This window comes from Sphaeramia orbicularis, chromosome 12, assembly GCF_902148855.1.
Source record: "Sphaeramia orbicularis chromosome 12, fSphaOr1.1, whole genome shotgun sequence".
NCBI lineage: Eukaryota > Metazoa > Chordata > Actinopteri > Kurtiformes > Apogonidae > Sphaeramia > Sphaeramia orbicularis.
Window position 1 is genome coordinate 12,318,590 of NC_043968.1, and position 24,692 is coordinate 12,343,281.

Consider the following 24,692-nt stretch of genomic DNA (forward strand, 5'->3'; position numbering starts at 1 on the left):
AATGCAGAAGAGTTGTAAAAGATGTAACAAGATGAAAATGAAGTCAAAGATGTACCAATAAAATGTCATGAAATACACAAAAAAACAGCTGCTACGAGAGATCCTGCCAAGCAAAATTCCGTTGTACTCTTGTGTATAATGACAATAAAGCTTCTTAATCTGAATCTTAATCTAATCTTAAAACACTAAAGTCATATAAAAGATGCAAGAGGATGAAAACACACAAAGACACAGGGCAAAAATGAAATAAAGCAGACGACTATGTGTACCAACATACGTTCAGAGAGCATTTTAACAGTGGGAAAAGTCATTCAGTTGTGGTTCTTTGTGTACTTCAGCTTTTGAATCATCTCTTTCATGTGTTGACAAAGTTGAGAACCACTGCTTTAGAGTCCAGACGATGACATTTCCATTTTCAGTCATCATTGTCCCTCTCTCTCTCTAAGGGACGCCACAAAGCATTCTGTTACAAGGAAACATTCACATAGGTTAGAAGTGACTGAAAAATAGTCTTTTCCTTTGAGCTACGTATATACCACTATGGCTTTGTGACAGAGAATGGTATTTATCATGTTGTAAAAGAGAAAGTTAGCGATAGTTTCATAAATAGAGCTGTGTATTGGTAAGAATCTGGCAATACGATACAAATCACAATACTAGGATCACGATATATCATGATACTGTTACAAAGACAATTTTTTGTTTATTTCTTTTTTTTTTTAATGATTATTTCCTTGAAGAATTGAATTACAACAGAAATATGCACAAATACTAAACACATTTGTATTTGATCGCAACAGGATCTAATGCTATATCACAAAATGTTCCTGTGTTCAAACTGAAATTATGTTTTACAGACATTACAGTTTAAGATCCTGTTCAAATGTTCATATTCTATTAGTTCAGAACCAACATCAGAACATTATTTTTGTGCAATCCCAACAAAGGAACTAACATTATTTAATAAAAAAGTGTTAAATAATAATAAATATAAACAAAAAAACAAAACGCAAAAATGAACCTGCACAATATCTGCATTTGAATAAATACCTAAAAATAATGATACAGTACTTTTTAATATCGATACAGTATTGTGAAATGAAATATCGCAATATATTGCACAACCGATATTTGCTGTGTATTTGTGCATGCTGTACCTAGGGGTGTGTATTGGCAAGAATCTAGTGAAAAAATACAAATCACAATACTATGATCATGATACAATATATCACAATGTATCATGATACTGTTAAAAAAGGCAATTTTTTGTTTGTTTCTTTTTTAAAATGATCATTTCCTTGAAGAATTGAATTACACCAGAAATCTGCACAAATACTAAACACATTTGTATTTGATCACAACAGGATCTAATGTTAAATCACAAAATGTTCCTGTGTTCAAACTGAAATAATGTTTTACAGACATTACAGTTTAAGATCCTGTTCAAGTGTTCATATTCTATTAGTTCAGAACTAACATCAGAACATTATTTTTGTGCAATCCCAACAAAGGAACTAACATTATTTAATAAAAGATGTTAAATAATAATAAATAAAATATAAACAAAAAAACAAAACACAAAAATGAACCTCCACAACACTGTAAAAAAAAAAAAAAAAATCTTTAATTTAACAGAATTTTTACGTTTATTTTACAGATTTTTCCTGTATTTTTCAGATACAGGAAAATATCAATGGAATGACAAAAATAGACTGTGATTTTACATGTCAAATGTAAAATAAGACAAAAAAACTGTAACTGTGAATAACCATAAAAATTCCATTTTTTAAATGAATTTTTTTTCTTTTTTCACAGAAAAATACAGTTAAAATACACTTGCAAATGTATCGTAATTTCACATATTTCTTTTCTATTTATGAGATTAAGCTGTTAATTTAAAGTTTAATACTATAAAAAAAACCCAAAAACAATAAAATGAGATAAAATTATTGACAATTAACCGTAAAAGGAGTACTTTTCTGTAAGTTTAACAAGACTTGTTTGTTAATTGACAAATATCTTGTGTAATTACGGGAGGTTTCACAACAAAAATGTTGAATAAATGTATTTTTGTGAATGTATAACATGTATAAGCACTGATAAACTGTCCAAATACAGTTTTTATCAGTGGATTGTACAACTTAGTCTCACTGAAAATTATTTATATATATATATATATTTATAGGTAATTTTGTTGTTTTAATACATGAAAATATTCTTTATTTAACATTAAAAAGTAAAAAAAAAAAAACATGCAAAATCTCATGTAAAGTTAGGGCAAAAAACTGTATTTTAACAATGGAAAATTACCCTATTTTTATGAGATGGTTTTTTTCCGTTATTCAACAGTACGTTTTCGGCACCCCTGCTGCCGGAATAATACTGTTTTTTTACGTTTTTTTTTTTTTTTTTTTTTTTTTTTACAGTGAATATCTGCATTTGAATATATACCTAAAAAATATCGATACAGTACTTTTTTAATATTGATACAGTATTGTGAAATAAATATAGCAATATATTGCAGAACCACTATTTTCATACATCCCTATTCATAAATAGAAGTTCTCAGAAGCTGATGGAGCTCAAAACAGAGTACAGATGTTAGTCTAGTTAATGGTTGGATGTGTAAAAGCTCTTCCTCTTCCTCCACATGTTCCTCTTGTTCTTCTTTGTCGTTCGAATGTTTGGTTGTGGATCAGAGTTAATAGCCTAGAACGCGAAACTACTGTAACTTCACTCCATGACACTACATCCTACGTACTGACCCCTAAAATGTTTGCTTTCCAAGTCTGGGAAACATTCTTTATGAGATTATCCGAGCTTTGTTTTTATATCTTGATGTGCTGCTTCGAATTCATTCTGCTTCTTTCTTGAGCCTTTAAGCTGCCGTGTGGCATTTCTTGTAGGCGAGACAGTGAAAGTTATCTCAGTATTCATAGTAACTCATCAACCATTATACCCTCTAGGCTTTGAATGCATTTTCATCTTTGTAAATGAGTTGTATAATGTGTTTTTTGAACGTTGAAACTGCTCTTACATCTTTGTTAGATAGCATCTGCACATCTCGTTTACTGTCATTCTCTGTATTTTCAGCGTGATAGCATGAAACCGACATCTTTAAAGAGGCTATATGTAATGTTTTTACTTTCAAATACTTAAAAAATGATTTAAATGAGCTTCGGAGTGTTGAGAATAAAGAGCTCTGAAATTGTCAAAGATGGTAAAGTATTGGATTGTAGAGATATACACTGAATATATTTGACAATCCACAGGGTTTATGTGCGTTGGCTGTTTGTTGATCCAATATTCAGACTAAACTCTGACAGTTCTAACCTTGTTTAGACGATTCCAAACAGATCTTTAGTGCAGCTGTTGACAACACAAACTGTACAGAAAATGGAGGTGATTTGTGTTTTGACTGTGGCTGTTTTCTGTCTAAAAGCAGAGCTAAGCTAACAGAGCTATCATGTAAACTATCAGCTGATGCAGCACATGTAGATAATGAAACACTGTGTTATTTACAATATTAAAAATAACCAGCTACATGTCTTTGTCTGAAGGAGAAAACGTACATAATACTCCTGTAATGGTACACGTACCAAACCGAACCGTTTTGGTACACACCTGTTCGGTTCGGATCCAAGCTCCTTTTTGAACGTGCCTTGACCGCTTGAGCTGTTACAGTCAGACCCGCGGGGCTTTTGTGGAAATATTTGCCCCACTCCAACCCAACCTACAAGTAACCCGCTGATGTGCACATCACTAATGTACAGGGTGGGGAAGCAAAATTTACAATATTTTGAGGCAGGGATTGAAAGACAGTGTATGACCAATTAGTTTATTGAAAGTCATGAGAATTTATTTGCCACAAGAAAATTTACATAATAGAAAAGGTTTTTATTCTACAGGGTGGGGAAGCAAAATTTACAATGAACATTTAGTTGTTTTTTCTCAGCAGGCACTACGTCAGTTGTTTTGAAACCAAACATATATTGATGTCATAATCATACCTAACACTATTATCCATACCTTTTCAGAAACTTTTGCCCATATGAGTAATCAGGAAAGCAAACGTCAAAGAGTGTGTGATTTGCTGAATGCACTCGTCACACCAAAGGAGATTTCAAAAATAGTTGGAGTGTCCATAAAGACTGTTTATAATGGAAAGAAGAGAATGACTATGAGCCCACAAAATCACTAAATCATCACTGGCACCATGTAGGCTCACCCCAATTTGGCACATCCCAGACTTCCAGCTGTACAACACCCCTGTTCACTTTCCATCATGGCAACTAAAAAGGCATCACTCACCTCCACCACTTATTTGAAAATAACCAGTTAATATCATTTAATACACTTATCCAGAAGTACGGGGTTGGAAGAGACCAATTCCTCCAATACCAACAATTAAAATCCATCATTAAATCTAAAATCAACATATCTAACAACTTATTACAGTCTTCTTATTTAAGTGAAGAAATCTTTAAAATTACAACCCCGCAAAAAAATAATTTCAAAAATTTATAAACTTTTTTCATTGTCAGAAACCTCCATAACACTCCCAACCACCAAATGGGAAAAGGACTTGGCTTTACCTCCCAACCCTGATTTCTGGATACAAATCAATAAAAACATCTTTTCCATGACCACCAATACAAATTTACAACTCATACAATATAAAACCATTCACAGAATACACATCACTCAGGGGAAAATGTTTAAAATGGGGCTGATTAGCACAGATATCTGCTCCCAGTGCACCCTGGGTCACACAGATGATTATCTTCACGCCACCTGGTCTTGCCAGCCAGTTCTTTCATTTTGGAGAACAGTCACAGAAACACTCTCGTGTATCTTGGGCTGCAGAATCCCAGCATCCCCAACGCTCTGTTTGCTGGGGGACTTGACACACATTACAATTCCAACTAAACACAATAACCCATTACTAATTTCTCTGACCATCGCCAAGAAAATCATTTTTCAAAACTGGAAATCCAAACACTCCTGCCATATCACCCACTGGACAAATTTACTCTCAGAACACATATCAATAGAAAAAATAACAGCCGACAAAACAAACAATATATCAGCCTTTGAGGAAACATGGAACCCTTTCACAAACTATCTAAAGTCCACCCAGAACTCGTACCAAAGCAGTAACCAAAACCACAGCCATGTACAGGATCACATATCAGACCACATCCAACCCATAACAAACATTTTTTAATTTACATCATCCACATTAACGTCATTCTTTCTCTCTACCTCCATATACAGACAAACCAGGATCCCTGCTCCCCTTCATTCCCACCTACACTTCTTTCTCCCCCTTTCTCTCCCCTCCCCTCTTTCTCTCTTCAACCAAGCCCCTCCCCCCCCGCTTTTTTTTTTTTCCTTTTCTTATTTTTTGGATTAGAAAGTAATATTTTTATTGTTATCATTATCATCATGTTATCATTATTATTATCATATTGCTATTTACATTTCTGATCTTTTTCATTGTAATATGACGTTGTTTGTCAATACTCTGTCATTGTTGTTGTTTTTTGTTTGTTTATGTGTTTGAGTTTCCTTTTGTTTATGTGTTGTTGTTTTTCTGTCCACATTGTCTTGTTAACTATCACCAATAAAAGAAAAAAAAAAAAAAAAAGAAAAACAATTGACGTAGTGCCTGCTGAGAAAAAACAACTAAATGTTCATTGTAAATTTTGCTTCCCCACCCTGTAAAGCATGGAACACACCTCCATATAATCCCTGGACGGACCTGTCTGTGGACACGCTACAGCAGTGGTAAACATACGGCCCGTGGGCCAAAACCGGCCTGCCAGAGGTTCTAATTTGTCCCACAGTATAAATTTGGAAAGTGCAAAAATTATACTTAAGTTATTAATAAAGGTCAAAGGTGTCTTATTTCTTTTAGTTCAGGTGCCACATTCAGCGCAATTGCGATCTCAAGTAAAATAATAGGATAATAACCTTTGTAGAATGACTCCAAATTTATTTGTTTATCTATTTTTTTTTGTAAAAAGTCAGTATTTATTTATTGATTGATTGACTGATTGATTAAAATCTTTATTTCGAACATGTAGACAGTGAAATCAAAACAAAAACCAACCAACAAAATATAAGTACTGGTACGTAAAAGGCTGATAAGCAAACAACAGAATAAATAAATAAATAAATAAATAAATAAATAAATAAAATAATAATAATAATAATAATAATAATAATAATAATAATAACTTCCTAAGACTCAGCTATGGGTTTTCTGTCCATATTTGTGGACAAGAGTTTCACAACTTTATTACAAAAGAAAAGAAAAGAAAACTGTCCACCACAAAGGACATTCCAAAAAAAAACATTTTAAAAACTGCATCTGAAAAAACTGTTTCATCATGATGTTTCCAATATAGGCACTTATTTAATAAAAAAACAAAAAAAGCTTGTACTTTGCTGACATTTCCTGGGTCTCAGGAGGATAATAATAATAATAATAATAATAATAATAATAGAAATGAAATGAAATTATACATGCTCGAAAAGGAGTAGGAAGAAGTAAAAACTTCTATACTCCTACCCCCGATCTCTATTCCTTTTGATCACTTTATAGCAGTTATTACTTTTGGTATTGGACCGGTATCACATCATTATCGGCAAAACTAATCCTAAAAAAAATCTGATCAGATCAGAAGCAAAAACAAATCCAGATCAGGACATCATTCATTATTAAATGTAATCTTTTGAAATAGCTAGCAGTGCAAATGTACTACAGGTACCCTTTAAATGATCCTGGATTCTGCACCAGCTAAGTGACTACTAGACTCTGTATCTTCATCCATTCTTTGTACTGACTACTCCTCAGTGGTGAACAAGAACCTACAGCTCATCACATTCATGAAACAGACTAGAGTAATATATAAAAGTTACTCCGTATTCTGTGAAGGAAGTTGTCTCTGCCATTAACCCTTTCATGTATAATAGTCACTACAGTGGACAATTATTCTACAGCTGTCCTCTTGGATATTCATGGGTTTAGTTGTTTTAGTTCCATATCAGCCAACACAGTGGACACTTATGCACCATCTCATCAACTGCAATTCATACCATTACTGTAACTTTGCTGTTCTTGATTGGTTTTTGAGTGGAAATCAATTGTTAATTGTTATTTTTTGCATATTATCTCCATGAAGTGAGTAATAACTAGTGTTAGAATATGTTAAAATGTGAGAAAATATCAGATTAGCTGCATTAAACATGTTTTTATTTCGTTGTTTTCATATCATTTTCTGATATTGGGTTTTAAATACTTGTTTCTTTGCTTCAAAAATATAATGCATAGTGTAGCTGAGTGGACATTTTTGTAAATCAATGAAAAAAAAAACCTCAATTGTATTGTTTTTTAATGCCCAAGGAGGAATAAAAACACTCAAAAAAAAAAAAAAAAAAACTTAACTAAGGTTCTCATAATTCATGCATGAAAGGGTTAAATACAGATTAAAAGGAAAGTATATCATTTGTGCGACCCAAACCATCTTGACTGAATTGGTTGAATATTTTCATTTTTTAACTTTGTGGCATTTGTCATTGAACTTAAGGTTAGTGGTGTGTGCAAAAAGGAACGTAAAGGCAGTTAAATCACCAAGGCAAATAGATTTCAGTATCTAAATTGAGAAATCACTACATTAAATGTGCTGTTCAGTAAGCTAGTTCATTAATTGCATTACATTTAATAATAAAAAAAAGAGCTGCAGAGCCATAGCCTTTTTGAAGTGTCAACATTCCTGCTTACCGACAGTATTGCAGATAATAGACTACTACAGACACACACCAGAGCACACAAACACAGTTCCAAAAATAAATGAAAGTGGAAAAGGTAATTTTGTGGGAAAGATTTGAATTAATGCTTTGTAACATTAATCAGCACAATTTAATTCAGTTTAAATGACAAATGTGGTGTGTTACTTATTTTCAGCAGTTTCCCACAGCATAGTAATGGCATAATAATGCTATCTGGCCTCATAAAATGTAGTTAAATGAGGAAATGCCTTTAAATGCAAATATGTACACAGAGCACAAATAGTCGTAGGAATGCATTTTGTCAAAGGAAAACAAATACGTCAAACAAGCACTAAAAACTAAAGAGAGTTGGGACGGGAATACAGGTATGTGATTATAATATTACAAAAAAATATTACATGCAGGGGTGTCAAACTCATTTTAGTTCAGGGGCCACATTCACCCCAATATGATCTTAAGTGGGTCGGACCAGTAAAATAATATCAGTGAAAAAAGTAAAATTACATTATGATAATATTTACATCTACAACGTTTCCTTAAAAATGTGAAAAACTTGAACTGTCTCAAGAAAAACAAGCGCAGTTTTAACAAGTGTTCAGAGAACGCAAACCTCCGCCAAGCACCCCAAATGGTGTGCATGTGCGGATCGACTATTTCTTTCTTAATTCAACAGTTTCCAGGTTGTTCCATACAGCAGAAAAAGTTGAAGCTTGGTACCAGTCGTGTGTATGTGAAATTATATTCAATTCCAATCAATATTTGTTGAGTTCTAATGAAAAATGTGTGGTAAATGGGATTTTCACTGTTAAATGGAAATGTCCACACAGTCCACATTCCACAGTGGATGTGAACAATTTTGTGCCAGATACAAGATATTGTTCTAAGCTACGGGTGGATCAAATTAGAGGCTAATCGGAGTCGTTTTGAATTTTTTATGAATTTTCGAAAATTGCTCAATGATGAGAGATAGGAAAATTTAAGATGTTGTGACCTTGCTGTGACCTTGAACTTTGGCCTACTTGGCCCAAAATTTAATGGGTTGGTCCCAGGGCCTAGGCCTATCTGTGGGTACAATTTAGTAAAGGTGGTTGTAATAGTTTTCCCGTAAAGTTGCTAACAAACAAACAAACACACAAAGCAAAGTGGTTGCAATACCTCATAGCGAAGGTAACAACATTCTGCTTCAGTTTATCAGTTTATCATTTACACATGTGCGTTACAACTTACATTACAATTACAAATACACAAAACATTTAGTTACAGGTATAATATTGATAAAATTGCATTTACTTCTCTTCAGACATTTCACCTTGTTCTTATTTTTTTCAGATTATTCACATTTTTTTGTAAAAAGACAGTTTGTTAATGTAAACATTTTCATATAATTTAACTTTTTTTTTTTTTTTTACAGTATAACAAAGATAAAATCTGCAGTTGTCATTATTTATAGCTTACTATGGCGGTATTTTTTTGGTCTGACCCAATTGAGATCTAATTGGTTTATATGTGTATGTGTGGAACCTGAAATAAAATTTTTACCATTGTTGGTATGTAATTATTATCATGTAAGTTGACGGTTACCTGTGGTAACGCCACCAGGAATGTACTTTGTTTCTATTTTTTTTTCCACACACATTTTGGTTATGCAATGTAAATACTGTCAAATGAGTTTATTCTAATTTGGTATAGGCCTATTTTGTTCAATTTTGTTCATTGTTCTGGCTTGAAGTCGAAGGACAGGAGTGAGTATTTAAGATGTTATTATGTTCAGTTATTTGATGATGAGAATGGGGGTGGGCTTAAATAAGTTTTTCTTCTTCCCACTCCTTTTTGAGTATAAATGAATGATTTTTTTCTTTTTTTGTGTGTGAATTTGTTTGTATTCTATAAATGCTCGAAATAAACAATGAATGAAATGAAATGAAAAAAAGATTTTTACACTATTGAATAGGGGTGTTAGAAAATATTGGTTCTAGAATATATCACGATATTTCATTCCACAATATTGTATCGATATTAAAAAGTATTGTATCGATATTTTTAGGTATTTATTCAGATGCAGATATGGCAGAGATTCCTTTTGGTTTTTTGGTTTTCTTTATTGTTTATATCTTATTTATAATTATTTAACATTGTTTTATTAAATAATGGTTATTTGAAGCATCTTAACCCTTTCATGCACGAATTATGAGAACCTTAATCAAAATTTTTTTCCTGAGTGTTTTTATTCCTCTTTAGGTGTGAAAATAACAATGCCATTGAAAATTTTCTTCTGAAAAAAAAAAAAAAAAAAAAAAATCTAAATAATTTCAAACATTTTAAAAATACATAGAAAAAATAATAATGGAAAAAAAAAATTCTTATGAGCCTATTTTGCATGAAGCCCATTTTGGCACACTTGTGGAATAATGTCAAAAAAATTTTCATACAGTTTGTTTTTAATTCTTTTACACTTTTTTCTATTTCATCAACTTGAGCCGTAAATAAAAATACCAAATACTCAATAATTGTCACATTTTTTAACCCTTTAAATACCGTGTTTGTAATGTAAACAAACCATTTTTTTAAATGCAAAAAACACAAAAAATATTTTTTTCCAATATACTACATAAAAATTGGATCACATATTATTTGATTTTTTTCATCCTGGCATATGTCAGTGATTAACTCCAACATTGGTTAATTTGCATGATTATTTTTGGCGCTAGGTCAAATGTTCAAAAATACTAGCATCTGTCACCAAGTGTGCCAAAATGGCACACCTATAAATCAAACTGTTAAATATTATATATGGATTTATTTTTCTGCTCTAATTTGATATTATTTTTGTAAATCACGGTCAGCCCTAATCATACAGATCAAATAATCATTCATTCTAGATTTTTTTTAACCTTTTAAACAATCTCTTTTCATCAGGATGTCACAACATTTTTTGATGCAAAAAACACAAAATATGTTTGTTTTTTTCCAAAATATTACATAAAAATTGGATTACATATTATTTGATTTTTGCAGCCTGGCATATGTCAATGATTAACAGCAACATTAACGATGTTAATAAATTAATTTAGACCCTCACCTCTCAAATGAAGCCCAGATATCAGTGAAAGCAGGATTTATGCCTTAATGCTTTCGGATCAAAAACAGTGGTTATAATGGAAGAAATAGTGTGTTTTAGGCACACTTGGCAGACAGATGCTAGTCTTGTAATTTTCTTTTGTTTACAATGAGCACATTTTAGTTGGTGGCCAGAATTTGAAAGATCATGCACAAAAGAACAACTTTTGAATTCTAACCTTATTTAAATTGTGAAAAACAATATGATGTTTTTTAACATGAAGTGCGAAGTGTGCCTAAAAAGCACACCCGGATACTGGAGGGTTAAGAATATATCTTTCATAAGTTCTGTGCAAACTTTTATCGAGGTAAATGGAGAATTAGCATAATTTGAAGTGACAGTGGACCTGCTGACCAAGTGTGTGGCTATGCAAAAATGACTGTGGCTGGGGGGGGTTAATGAGATTTACCTTCCTAAAAAGTAAGTATATCAGTTGAATTCCAAATGTGTTTTATGTAAATGTCTGGTACTGTAGTTGGCCCTACTTTCCTTATCATAGACTTATTTCTCCATAACTTGGGGCCATTTTTGCATTTTTATCAACAGCTCATTGCTTTGAGTTCTTCCAGACAAAATGTGGTTTCTCTTTCATTTACCCTCAAGTATACGTATATATATATATATTTTGACGTACCACCAGTGGAAGAGCTGATGAAAGCACTGACTGCACCCTAAACCAAAACATTTATACAGTATTGCTTCCAGGTTAAAATAGCGAAGGAGTTTTGTTCCTAAACATGTTATGAGACTGGTGTAGGTGAGCTCTAGTTTCATACAGTCACAGAAAAAGAAGATTAGACCAACAAAAGTCATCAAAAACAAGGGTTATGCAATCAAGTACTAACTCCTGTGTGTATCATGTGACTAAAACAGACGGAAAAGAAAACATGGAATGTCTAAAAGCACTGGTTTTGTCAGTACAATGCCATAGATATTGATGGAAGAACTGAAGTGATTTTGGTTTTTATCAAGAAAACATGGAAAATGGATAGATATCAGCTCTGAAATTAAACTACTATGAGCTATTTTTGTTGTTATCATTATATTTGTCCAAACAAATGTACCTTTAGTTGTACCAGGCATTAAAATGAACACGAAATTGAAGAAAACAAGGGTGGTCTAATAATTTTCCCGCGACTGTATTTATGTGTCCTTAACCTCCTGAGACCGAGGAAAATAATTTTTATTTTTTTAACATTAGATAATTGCCTTGATTTGACACAGCATAATGCAATGTTTTTTCAGATTTTATTTTTTAAATGTTTTTTTTTATGGAATGTCTTTTGTAGTGGACAGCGTTTTTATTTATTTGTTTATTACCTCTGCCAGGAGCTATTGTTTATTTTATTTTTATTTTTATTTTTTATTTCGAACACGCAAAGAAAATAAAACAAAACAAAGCAAATTGAGACATAAACAAAATAACATTCAAATGGACAGAATGTATCTTCAAGCACATACAAGTCTGAATTTTGCATGGTTGAAAAGGAGTAGGAAGAATTATAAACTTATTTAATCCAACCCTTCAGTGCTTTTACACCTTTATCGTTAACTTTACACAGCAATCAGCCTATACTATTTCCCTAATTTTAGCATCGTACCACAACAATCCATAATACAGTAAGTGAATTATCCACAACAGTATGTTCGTGTCAGTGCAGTCATACAAACAGACTCAACAAATCAAACATTTTCTTCAATAATTCCAGCAGATTTATCAGGACAATATCATACATAAACAAACAGGCCTCATTGTCATTATTAAATACTGGACCTCTCAAGAATCAATTCTTTATCTTTTCTTAAACTGAATTATATTTGATATTTGTTTTATCTCCACACACAATTTGTTCCACAGTTTTACTCCACAGATGGAGATACAGAAACTTTTTAATGTAGTGCGAACTTTATGAATCTTTAAATTTAATTTTCCCCGTAAATCATAGCCTCCCTCTCTTTCACAAAACATTGTGATCACTTTGCTTTGTGTGTTTGCATGTTTGCGTGCATGTTTGTTTGTTAGCAGGATAACTCAAAAAGTTATGGTTATGGAAGGATTTTCATGAAATTTTCAGGAAACGTTGATACTGGCACAAGGAAGAAACGATTAAATTTTGGTGGTGATCGGAGGTGCAGATCTGTCTTGGTGGAGGTCTACGCTCTCCGAGTGCTTTTCTTGTTTATTTGTTTTGTTTTAAGTAAAGCCGTGAGATTCTTGTCCCCTATAGAGGACAAAAATGCATTGCTGGGTGTCAGGAGGATATACACATTGACAACACCATTAACAGAAATGTGTTTTGCAGCAGAAATGTGTAGCACTTTTTCTTGAGGGCAGCTGTTCAGTTTGCATGTCTTGGTCACGAGACTCAGAATTATCTACATTATTAAAGCCAAGTGGTGTGTGTGTGTGTCTGGGAATTCACACAAAATCCTGATAGAGCTGACTGCTGCAGTTTGTCATACTTCTATATTCTTGGTCAAGGAACAGACTAGCGAAAACGGCAATTTGATAGGACCAATATTTTGGGAGATATTAGTAATTTGGGAATACAATAGCCTTACAATCACATTGCTATGCCCAGAACACTTTGGTTGATTTTGGTTATTATCAAGAAAACCATGGAAAATGACTAGATATCACCTCTGAAATTAAACTCTTACGATCTATTTTTGTTGTTATCATTATATTTGTCCAATCAAATGTACCTTTAGTTGTACCAGGCATTAAAATGAACAAGAAATTGAAGAAAACAAGGGTGGTCTAATAATTTTCCCATGCCTATATATATATGTCGAGGCCCAAAACGGAATCTGGCCCGATTCAGAATCGGGCCGGCCCAGAATGGAATTCTATTCTAGGCCGGCCTAGAATGGAATCCTGCTGCTATAATGTTATTTTTATACCATGTTTAATGCAAATGATCTAAATTATTACAAAAATCAATACATGGAATTTGCAAATATGTGGAAAAAAAAAGAAACAAACAACATTTTAATTGTAAACTATAATACACTTTATTTACAAATAGAACCTAGTGGTACTCCCCACCAATATATGGTACAGTGAAATCGACTGAAATTGACAATAGTTACTCAAGGTATGTAAGACTGAAAATGTAAAATTATGACAAATTATGGAATTATGGATCATTTGTATTAAACATGGTATAAAAATAACATTATAGCAGCAGGATTCCATTCTAGGCCAGCCTAGAATAGAATTCCATTCTGGGCCGGCCCGATTCTGAATCGGGCCAGATTCCGTTTTGGGCCTCGATATATATATATATAATTGACAATAACACCAACAGAAGTGTGTTTTGCAGCAGAAATGTGCAGCACTTTTTCTTGAGGGCAGCTGTTCAGTTTACCTGTCTTGGTCACGAGACTCAGAATTATCTATATTATAAAAGCCAAGTGGTGTGTGTGTGTGTGTCTGGGAATTCACACAAAATCCTGATAGAGCTGACTGCTGCAGTTTGTCATCCTTTTGTATTTTGGTGAAGGAACAGACTAGCGAAAACAGCAATTTGATAGGACCGATAATTTGGGAAATATTAGTAATTTTGGAATACAGTAACCTCACAATCACATTGCTATGGCCAGAACACTTTGGCGGTGACTGCTGGACAAAAGTGGTACAGCTAGGGGTGTAAGAAAATATCTGTGCTATATTGCGATATTTCATTCCACAATACTGTATCGATATTAAAAAGTACTGTATTGATATTTTTAGGTATTTAGTCAAATGCAGATATTGTGGAGGTTCATTTGAGGTTTTTTTTTTTTGTTTTGTTTATTCTTTTATTAAATAATGTTAGTTCCTTTGTTGGGACTGTTTTTCTTTATTGTTTATATGTTATTTATTATTATTTAACACTGTTTTATTAAATAGTGCTTATTTCAATCATCCTAAAAGCACTTTTTACTGTCTGAGAGAAGCAGATGTTAGTTCCTTTGTCAGGATTGCACAAAAATAATGTTCTGATGATAGTTCTGAACTAATAGAATATGAACATTTGAGCAGGATCTTAAACTGTAATGTCTGTAAAACGTAATTTCAGTTTGAACACAGGAACATTTTATAATATAGCATTAGATCCTGTTGTGATCAAATAAACATGTGTTCAGTAGTTTTGTCAGTACAATGCCATAGATATTAATGTAAGAACTGAAGTAATTTTGGTTATTATCAAGAAAACATGGAAAATGGATAGATATCAGCTCTGAAATGAAACTCTTATGAGCTATTTTTGTTGTTATCACTGTTATTTGTCCAAACAAATGTTCCTTTCCTTTCTGAACTATGCTACATATTGGCTTTTTAACATTTTTGCTTACATTTATGGGCATTTTCACATCATATGATACAAAATTCTTTCATATTTCTTGCAATAAATGAGTTCTGAAGATTTTACTTTTGCCAATTTATGATTAAATTTTTTTTTTAATATTACAGGTGAATGAAATGGCTTCGACTAGAAGATCTTGCAAAAATAAGCCTGACGTATTCTGCTACATCTGCGGTGAATACACCATTGGACCTAACAGGAATCAAGTCACAAGTTTCATAAAGTGTGCTTACCAATCTTATTTTGGTATTAATTATTATATTTTGTGAGAAGATCAAATTTTTCAAAATCAAATTAGCAAAAACACCTGTAGCCTGTAATGGAAACGGTCTCCAGGAATAGGACCTGGTACCTGAGTCGAGTTGAGTCGAGCCGGTTCCATGTAGTGGAAACGTGGCATTAGTAACAGGCAGAATATTGTTAAAATTGCACATTTCAGGTTGTTCATCTTTGTTTTTAATGTATTAATTTGCGTTTTATTGTGAAAGAATAGTTTTGTCAATGTAAATATTTTCACAGTGTAATATTATTTTTTTCACTTAAATTTTTTTCACATAATTTTTCACAAAGAAAATTTGTAGTTGTCTAGTTGTCATAACACTGGTCAACAACAAATGTATTGTTTAAGTTTTTTGAGCTGATTTAGGATCATTTTGGTGTGCTGAATCCAAAAATCACATTAATTTTGCTCAATCAGGTCAACTTTCTGAACTATGCTACATATTGGCTTTTTAACATTTTTGCTTACATTTATGGGCATTTTTACATCATATGATACAAAATTCTTTCATATTTCTTGCAATAAATGAGTTCTGAAGATTTTACTTTTGCCAATTTAGGATTAATGTTTTTTTTTTAATATTACAGGTGAATGACATGGCTTCGACTAGAAGATCTTGCAAAAATAAGCCTGACGTATTCTGCTACATCTGCGGTGAATACACCATTGGACCTAACAGGAATCAAGTCACAAGTTTCATAAAGTGTGCTTACCAATCTTATTTTGGTATTAATTATTATATTTTGTGAGAAGATGAAATTTTTCCAAATCAAATTAGCAAAAAAAAACTGACCTGATTGACAAAAACAGATGTCATTTTTTGGATTTAGCGGTGCAAAATGGTCCTAATTCAGTTGAAAAAACCTAGACAACCTGCAAAAAACATTTTTTTGTAACCCAGTGTAATCCATGACAATGTGGGCTGAATAAAAATTCATTCGAGCCAACACTGGCCAGTTACTCTTCTGCTATCTCCGTCTATGTCATATGCAACTGTGTGACTTGCTCATCTACTTTAAATCCCACCAAATTCTCAGACATTCCCTTGTGGCTATACGCTCGAAATTGTTTCAATCCCATGTCTGGTCCTAATTGTTTTTCTCTTTCTTTTTTTTTCTTTTTTTTTTCATCTTTAGAAAGGAGCTTAGTGCTGCAACAGAATAAAACAAATCATGTGTTGTGAATGGCAGCTGCTTTGAATCAAACATTTCCCCATCAATGGGCTGGTGGTGTACAAATGACTGCATTTACGATACTGTTTTCCCACAGAATATTTGAACCAGAACGAGTTACAGAAAAAAAAAAAAAAAGCATCGTGTTGCTGTGAAAACCAAGCTCGTAGCACTGTAAAACGTGACTGTGTGGAAAGTTCAAGTGTTTTTTACGGCTGTGTTTTTAGTACAGTTCGTATTTTTTTAAGTTTGTGGATACTGCAGGAACTGGTACATTTACCTATGGGATGAATAAAGCATCTATCTATCTATCTGTCTGTCTGTCTGTCGGTCGTTCAGTCGTTCGTTCTATCGTTCATTTTATCATTCTATCTATCTATCGTTCTTTCTATCTACCAATCTATCTATCTGTCATTCTATCGTTCTGTCGTTCTGTCTGTCTGTCTATCGTTCTATTGTTCTATCGTTCTATCTATCGTGTTATCATTCTATCTATTGTTCTGTCTATCGTTCTATCTATCTATCTATCTATCTATCTATCTATCTATCTATCTATCTATCTATCTATCTATCTATCTATCTATCTATCTATCTATCTATCTATCTATCTATCTATCTATCTATCTATCTATCTATCTATCTATCTATCTATCTATCTATCTATCTATCTATCTATCTATCTATCTATCTGTCGTCCTATTGTTCTATCTATCGCTCTATCTATCGTTCTATTGTTCTATCATTCTGTCTATCTATTGTTCTGTCTATCTATTGTTCTGTCTATCGTTCTATATGTCGTTCTATCGTTCTATCTGTCATTCTATCGTTCTATCGTTCTGTCTTTGTATTTATCATTCTGTCTTTATATCTATTGTTCTGTCTTTCTATCTATCATTCTGTCTTTCTATCATTCTATCGTTCTGTCTATTGTTGTGTCTTTCTATCTATCATTCTGTCTTTCAGTCTATCATTCTGTCTGTCTGTCTATCTATCATTTACAGTCAGAAGAAGGCTACATCTGTTACTGATGTTTCTGGACTAGTGCAGGATGAAGCAAAAAAACAAACAAAAAAAGTGTATCAGCCATGGAAATGAGAAGACAGATTAAAAACAGCATTATAAGAACTAGATAACACACACTTGCCAAAATTCACATGATGAAGCAACTGAGCAGGCTGAAAGTCAGACTGAACCCATAAAGGTCCAAACAGCCACCACCAGCAGAAGCATCTGCTGATCTAATATGTTTAATACCTGCTGGTCTGTATGGGTGCTTCCATGAAACTAGGTTCATTTTGCTACCTGGCACTTTTCTAACTGTTTAGACCCAATAATAAAAGACAAATTTAGACATACTTCCCCCCAGGATGTACCTAATGATGACCTCAGATAAATGCAAAAAAAAAAAAAAAAAAAGAAAAATGCTCTGAGCCATCCCAAAATTAATGCATTTTTAGTAAAATATTGGGGCCAAAAAAAGGACCAAAATTGGGACAGGAAAAGCTACCTAGGTGCCAGTGCATTTGATCATGAAAACATGGCTGTAAATGGTCTTATATACCACTAGAAATAAAGACACTGTGTTACATGTGTGGATCCAAGTAGTTTTTCATGAATCTCAGTCTCTTTCCAGGTTTTTGTGTGGAACCCATCGTGTCCACTTGCGTTACATGCAGAACCTGCCCATTTAAACACAAATAAATCGTGAGGGATTTTGCAATAGTGGTCATTTTTGTGACACACTCTGCCTTGCATAATTACATTGATTTCCAAAATGTACCTGTGAAAGAACAAAAAGATATCCGAAAAAATAGTAGCGTGTAATTTTTGTGTGCTTTTTATCGTGTTACACACAGAATTTTGTGTAAAATAAATAAATAAATAAAATATTTTTAAAAAATCTAAAAATGTGTTTTATCTGAAAAATAGTGTCTCTTTTTATCTCAGTAAGTATTTATTTTTAAAATAGACCCAAAGTGCTTCCAAACTTGCTTCCTAACATTAGTCTACATCTGGTTTGAATTTTTAGCCCCCATGTCCTGTTTTTAGGGACCAGTTTCATAGAAGCACCCATATGTTCTCACCTAAGTGAGGAAGTTGTACTACAACAACAGATGTTTATGTTGAAGCTGAAGTTTAACAATGCTGATCTAACACTACTTTATACACATTTGCTCTATAGTTTTAACCCATAAAGACCCAAACAGCCACCAGCAACCAAAAGCATCAACTGATATAACAAGTTAAAAAAAATATTGATTTATTAATCCTATCAACACACGTAAATAATTGAGGTAAAATACAGTCTGTCGTCTTTTCATGGTCATCAGATATGACCCATGTGGACATTCAAAGACTCTGTAGTGAACGTGGAAACATCGTCATCTTCGACAACATTAATTCACTATTAAAACTAGTAAAATGGTATATCTAGTGGAAAAAGTCAATTTTCCTTTTTTTCTCCCCATTTTGTCTTTCCTTTTGATTTGATACCTTTTAAATTGCTCTGAACTTTAACAAATATCTACATCAGTAGCTCCAATGTTTTTTAGGCTTGGGACCCCATTTTAACCCTTTCATGCATTAATTGTGAGAACCTTAGTCAAGATTTTTTTTCTTCAGTGTTTTTATTCCTCCTTAGGCAGGAAAAAAACAATGCGATCAAGTTTTTTTTCTCTGTGGAGTTACAAAAATATCCATGCATTTCATTTTTGAAGTAAAGAAACGTGTTTAAAACCCAATATCAGAGAGGGATATGAAAACAATTAAATAAAAACATGTTTAATGCTGCTAATCTGATGTCGTCTCACATTGTAACATATTCTAATGCTATGAATTCCTCACTTCATCGAGATAATGTGCAAAAAAAAAAACCTTCTTGTCTAACAAATAACAATTGATTTACACTCAAACATGTTAGTGCAGATCAGGTTTATCAAGAACAGCAAAGTTATAGTAATGGTATGAATGTCAGGAGATGAGATGATGCGTAAGTGTCCACTGTGTTGGCTGATATGGAACTAAAACAACTAAACCCATGAATATACAAGAGAACAGCTGGAGAAGAACTGTCCACTGGAGTGACCTATGTATGAAAGGGTTAACATCACAAATTTCTGGCGACCCCAGACATTCAAAACAGAGACTTTTTTTTTTTTTTTTTGGCTAAAATTAATTTATTTTTGATCATGTAGTAGTTTGTTATATTATGTTGCAAATAAACGTTAATTTTAGATGACATTTAGTCTATATAATGTATATTATTCTGGACGGAGGCAGAAAAGCCAGGTGTAGATTACTGCACAAAGGGAGAATTTGATTTTCCTTGGTCAGAATATGTACAGTCAGTCCAGCTTGGATTTACAAGGCTGACAAGTAATACTGAACAAACAAGAACTCAAACTATGAATTATGAAAGAGCTGCAGCATCTGAAACTGACCACAATGAACATTTGACAGATAAACAGGACCACACTGCTTCAGTTTCAGACTCACAGTTTGTCATGTCTTTTATGGATTGGGATTGTCTCTGTCAACTCACCGTATAAGCTTTATTATTAATTTATTTTTATTATTTTTTGATCAATTACTAGAAATTCCAGACGACCCCATTTGAATTTCAGCCGACCCCACTAGAGGTCCCGACTCCAAGGTTGAAAAACACTGATCTACACGAGCAGTGAATTAAATATAGGAAAATACCTGACTTTGACTGAAAAATGCAATGGATCACTTGGGAAACACAACAAAATCATGTGAAAGTTGTGACAAAAATAGTTATGGCTCTTTAACCCTTTCATGCACGAATTATGAGAACCTTTATCAAAATTTTCTTCCAGAGTGTTTTTATTCCTCTTTAGGCATGAAAAAAACAATGTGATCGAAAATTTTCTTCTGAAAAATAAAGAAAAAAATAAATAAATTAAATAAAAACATTTAAAAAAAAAAAAAAAAATTGAAAATACATTAAAAAAGTAATAATGACAAAAAAATTCTTATGAACCTATTTTTCATGAAGTTGCAAAAATATCCACTCAGCTGGACACCACACGTTTAATTTATGACACACAGAAACATGTATTTACTGATAAATTGTGTGAAAACTGTGGGGAAGGCTTGTGATTCTGGGGGTTTATCCTCAGGAGAGATCTACATAATCTTACCAATTCATGTCAGAAAAGATATGTAGTGTCTTAAAACTTTAATAAAGATATGTGTTTAAAAAAAAAAAAAAAATCAAAATCCATGAATATACTAGAAGCACTTGGAGAGAGCAGACCTCCGCCAAGGCTGATCAGTGGCACCCCCCTGTGGGCCCCCCCACCCCCGATCACCACCAAAATTTAATCATTTCTTCCTTATCCCATTTCCAACAAACCCTGAAAATTTCATCCAAATCTGTCCATAACTTTTTGAGTTATGTTGCACACTAACGGACAGACAAACAAACAAACCCTAGCAAAAACATAACCTCCTTGGCGGAGGTAACCAGAGAACAGCTGTAGAATAGCTGTCCACTGTAGTGACCACTATGCATGAAAGGGTTAAGGGTTAATGCCAGTTGTAATCTTACCTAGATGAAGGGTGAGGTTGACAGAGTTGGGGTACTGAATCCCATAGAACAGGGACTGACTCTGCCACCACGTAGGGTCTTCATTCCTGTGGAAGTCTGTCAGGAGGCTGGCGTTGTGGCTGCGTTCGGGGTCGGACATGTCACAGATGTGGCACGAGCGGGTTGATCCGGTCTGCATGCAGTACTCCTCAGGTGTGATACCGCACACGTTTGACACCACAACAGTGCGGTTGAATGCAATGTTCTCAAATTTGGGCATGCAACGACTCGGGGTGCCCTCTTCGTCATAGCACGAGTCCATCGCAGCCTGGACAAGGTGGTACTGGAGTAAAAACACAAGTAGAAGAGCAGAAAGAAAGCACATAGCTGAGGGAGATGTATCCATTTGTAGTTATTTTTCCCACACAGATGTTCCTAGACTTTGTAGTGAGGACTGAAGGCTGACATGAGGAACGGAGTCCAACACAAGAAAGGAAGTCTCCAATTAGAGGGCTTTGTTTCTCTCTCGTCTTTGCGTCTGTTAAGTCTCCAACATATGTTCTCCCTCTGAGGACTGGAATGAAGTTTGAGCAGGAACTTTTCCCATTAGAGAGATGGAGGAGGGACAGGGGTGGGTGCTGGAAGGCGGTTCCTGGAAACTTCTCCACCTGCTGGTTGACACAAGTACTACAGAAAACAGACTTTGTGGACTGTGTGATTTGGGGGAAGTGGAAAATGAATCACATTTTCTTTTGTATTGTTCTCGATATGATGACCTGAGAGCCTCTTTGTTTGATGACACGTTTATCTGAAATCTTGATATGACAAGGTTCAAGGTTTGAGTTGCATTTTTGGGACATTAACCCTTTCGTGTACAGGGTGGGGAAGCTAAATGTACAATATTTTGAGGCAGGGATTGAAAGACAGTGTATGACCAATTAATTTATTGAAAGTCATGAGAATTTATTTGCCACAAGAAAATTGACATAATAGAAAATGTTTTTATTCTATGTGTCCTCCTTCTTTCTCAATAACTGCCTTCACACGCTTCCTGAAACTTGCGCAAGTGTTCCTCAAATATTCGGGTGACAACTTCTCCCATTCTTCTTTAATAGTATCTTTAAGAAAGTCGACATTGCTGTGTGATGTTCTATTGGTAGCATGTTCTAAAATGCCCCAAATAGCAGAATCCAGAGGGTTTAGATCTGGGCTAGAAGGCGGCCATAAACATGATTCCCAAAAATTGCTAAAGTTGGATTTGTTGCTGTTGTCAACAAGTGTTTCGGTGTTCTTGTGTAAGATTTTAACTTCAAATCATATTTTACTGCATTTCTAACGGTCTTGTTGGCTACCTCAAGTTCAATTGCCATTTTTCTCATGGATTTGGTTGGATCCTTTAGGATTTTGGATTTGAGAGCTTTAATAAAAGCTTTGGTAGGTTTTTTGTTGCTTCCTCCACTTCCAGACTTTTTCGTAATAGTTTTGCTCATAGTCATTCTCTTCTTTCCATTATAAACAGTCTTTATGGACACTCCAACTATTTTTGAAATCTCCTTTGGTGTGACGAGTGCATTCAGCAAATCACACACTCTTTGACGTTTGCTTTCCTGATTACTCATATGGGCAAAAGTTTCTGAAAAGGTATGGATAATAGTGTTAGGTATGATTATGACATCAATGTATGTTTGGTTTCAAAACAATTGACGTAGTGCCTGCTGAGAAAAAACAACTAAATGTTCATTGTAAATTTTGCTTCCCCACCCTGTATAGTAGTCACTACAGTGGACAGTTGTTCTCCAGCTGTTCTCTTGTATATTCATGGGTTTTGTTGTTTTAGTTCCATATCAGCCAACACAAAGGACGCTCATGCATCATCCCATAAATGGCAATTCGGTCCATTATTGTAACTTCGCTGTTCTTCATAAACCTAATCTGCAGTGACATGTTAAGTTGTAAAGCAATTGTTAATTGTTATTAGACTGTAATTAACAGTTGTTGTTTGTTTGTTTTTTTTCCACAAAAAGTTGTGTTTTTTTGCATATTATCTCCATGAAGTGAATAATAAATAGTATTAGAGTATGTTAAAATGTGAGAAAACAGCAGATTAGCAGCATTAAAAAGGTTTTTATTTCATAGTTTCAACAAGATATATCAGTAAATCTATGTTTCTTTGCTTCCAAAATTAAACGCATGGTGTCAAGCTGACATTTTTTTTTAACTCCATGAAAAAAAGGTTCATAAGAAAATTTTCTGTCACATTGTTTTTTTCATGGCTAAGGAGGAATAAAAACACTTAGGAAATAAATGTTGATTAAGGTTCTCATAATTCGTGCATGAAAGGTTTAAACAAACACATCTGCTGCTTTTTCCAGGCTTTACAAACAAATAATGCTAATTTAAATACATTTGAACTAAACAACCATTTCATGTTGTCATCATCAGTGCTCCAGAACATATGACAAGGTTGAAACTTTGAGTATCATTATTGTGACATTATTGTGAAAAAAATATTGTGGAATAAATGTGTACCTTTCATGCAGTGTCTTATGTTGTCATTACTCACTTCATGGAAATAATATGCAAAAAAAAAACCCAAAACTTTTTTGTTAAAAAAAAAAAAAAAAGTTAATTGCAGTTTAGTAACAATAACAAGCTATTTATTTATTTAGTTTAGTTTATTTTGAATATGCAACAAGACAAAGTAATCTTACTTAGTCCTTAGAAAAAAAAAAACAGGTAGTAAGAGGTCATGGAAGAAAACAAAAAACGAAAACAAAACTTATACATATACATGACTTCATTTGCACATTTTAAAAGGAGTGGAGGAAGTATAATTTATTTAATCCCACCCCTTCAACACTCAAACATGTTACTGCAAATCAGGTTTATCAAGAACAGCAAAGTTACACTAATGGTATGAATGTCACTGTATGGGATGATGTTTAAGTGTCCACTGTGTTGACTGATATGGAACTAAAACAATAAAATCCATGAATATACAAGAGAACAACTGGAGAAGAACTGTCCACTGTAATGACCAGTATGCATGAAAGGGTTAAATAGGTCAGTATTTTGTTTTGTTCATATCTATTGCGCCTATTGTCTGGTATTTGATTTCTGGTTTGTATTTTTGGTGTCTTACAAGCCCATGTAAGGGCTGGGCATGTTTTTTTATGCAAGACACAAAAATAAAAACATTCATTCATTCATTCACTACCGTCAGCTGAAGATAGGAAGTACACTGAGGAAAGATGATCTCTTACGATAGGGAAAACTTTATATTATATGTTTAAAACAAAGCTGCAGAAAGGTTGTTACACCTTTGGGTATTCAGGTGGTGAATACAAAAGCACCTGCATTCACCACTTAAGGGAAACCACAATATCATCGATATGGTGATAAATGTACTTGGCAGTTGGCC

General features: G+C 33.5%; 1 protein-coding gene across 1 annotated transcript in view; it reads right to left on the reverse strand.

The window, feature by feature from the left end:
* LOC115430264 (laminin subunit gamma-1-like) overlaps window positions 1-21,839 on the reverse strand; it is a 312,548-nt gene extending 290,709 nt beyond the window's left edge. Inside the window, exon 1 of the mRNA XM_030150206.1 lies at window positions 21,293-21,839. Coding sequence (XP_030006066.1) covers window positions 21,293-21,677 — 385 coding nt within the window. The 5' untranslated portion in view covers window positions 21,678-21,839. The remainder of the gene's footprint in view (window positions 1-21,292) is intronic.
* Between the last annotated feature and the right edge of the window lie 2,853 nt (window positions 21,840-24,692).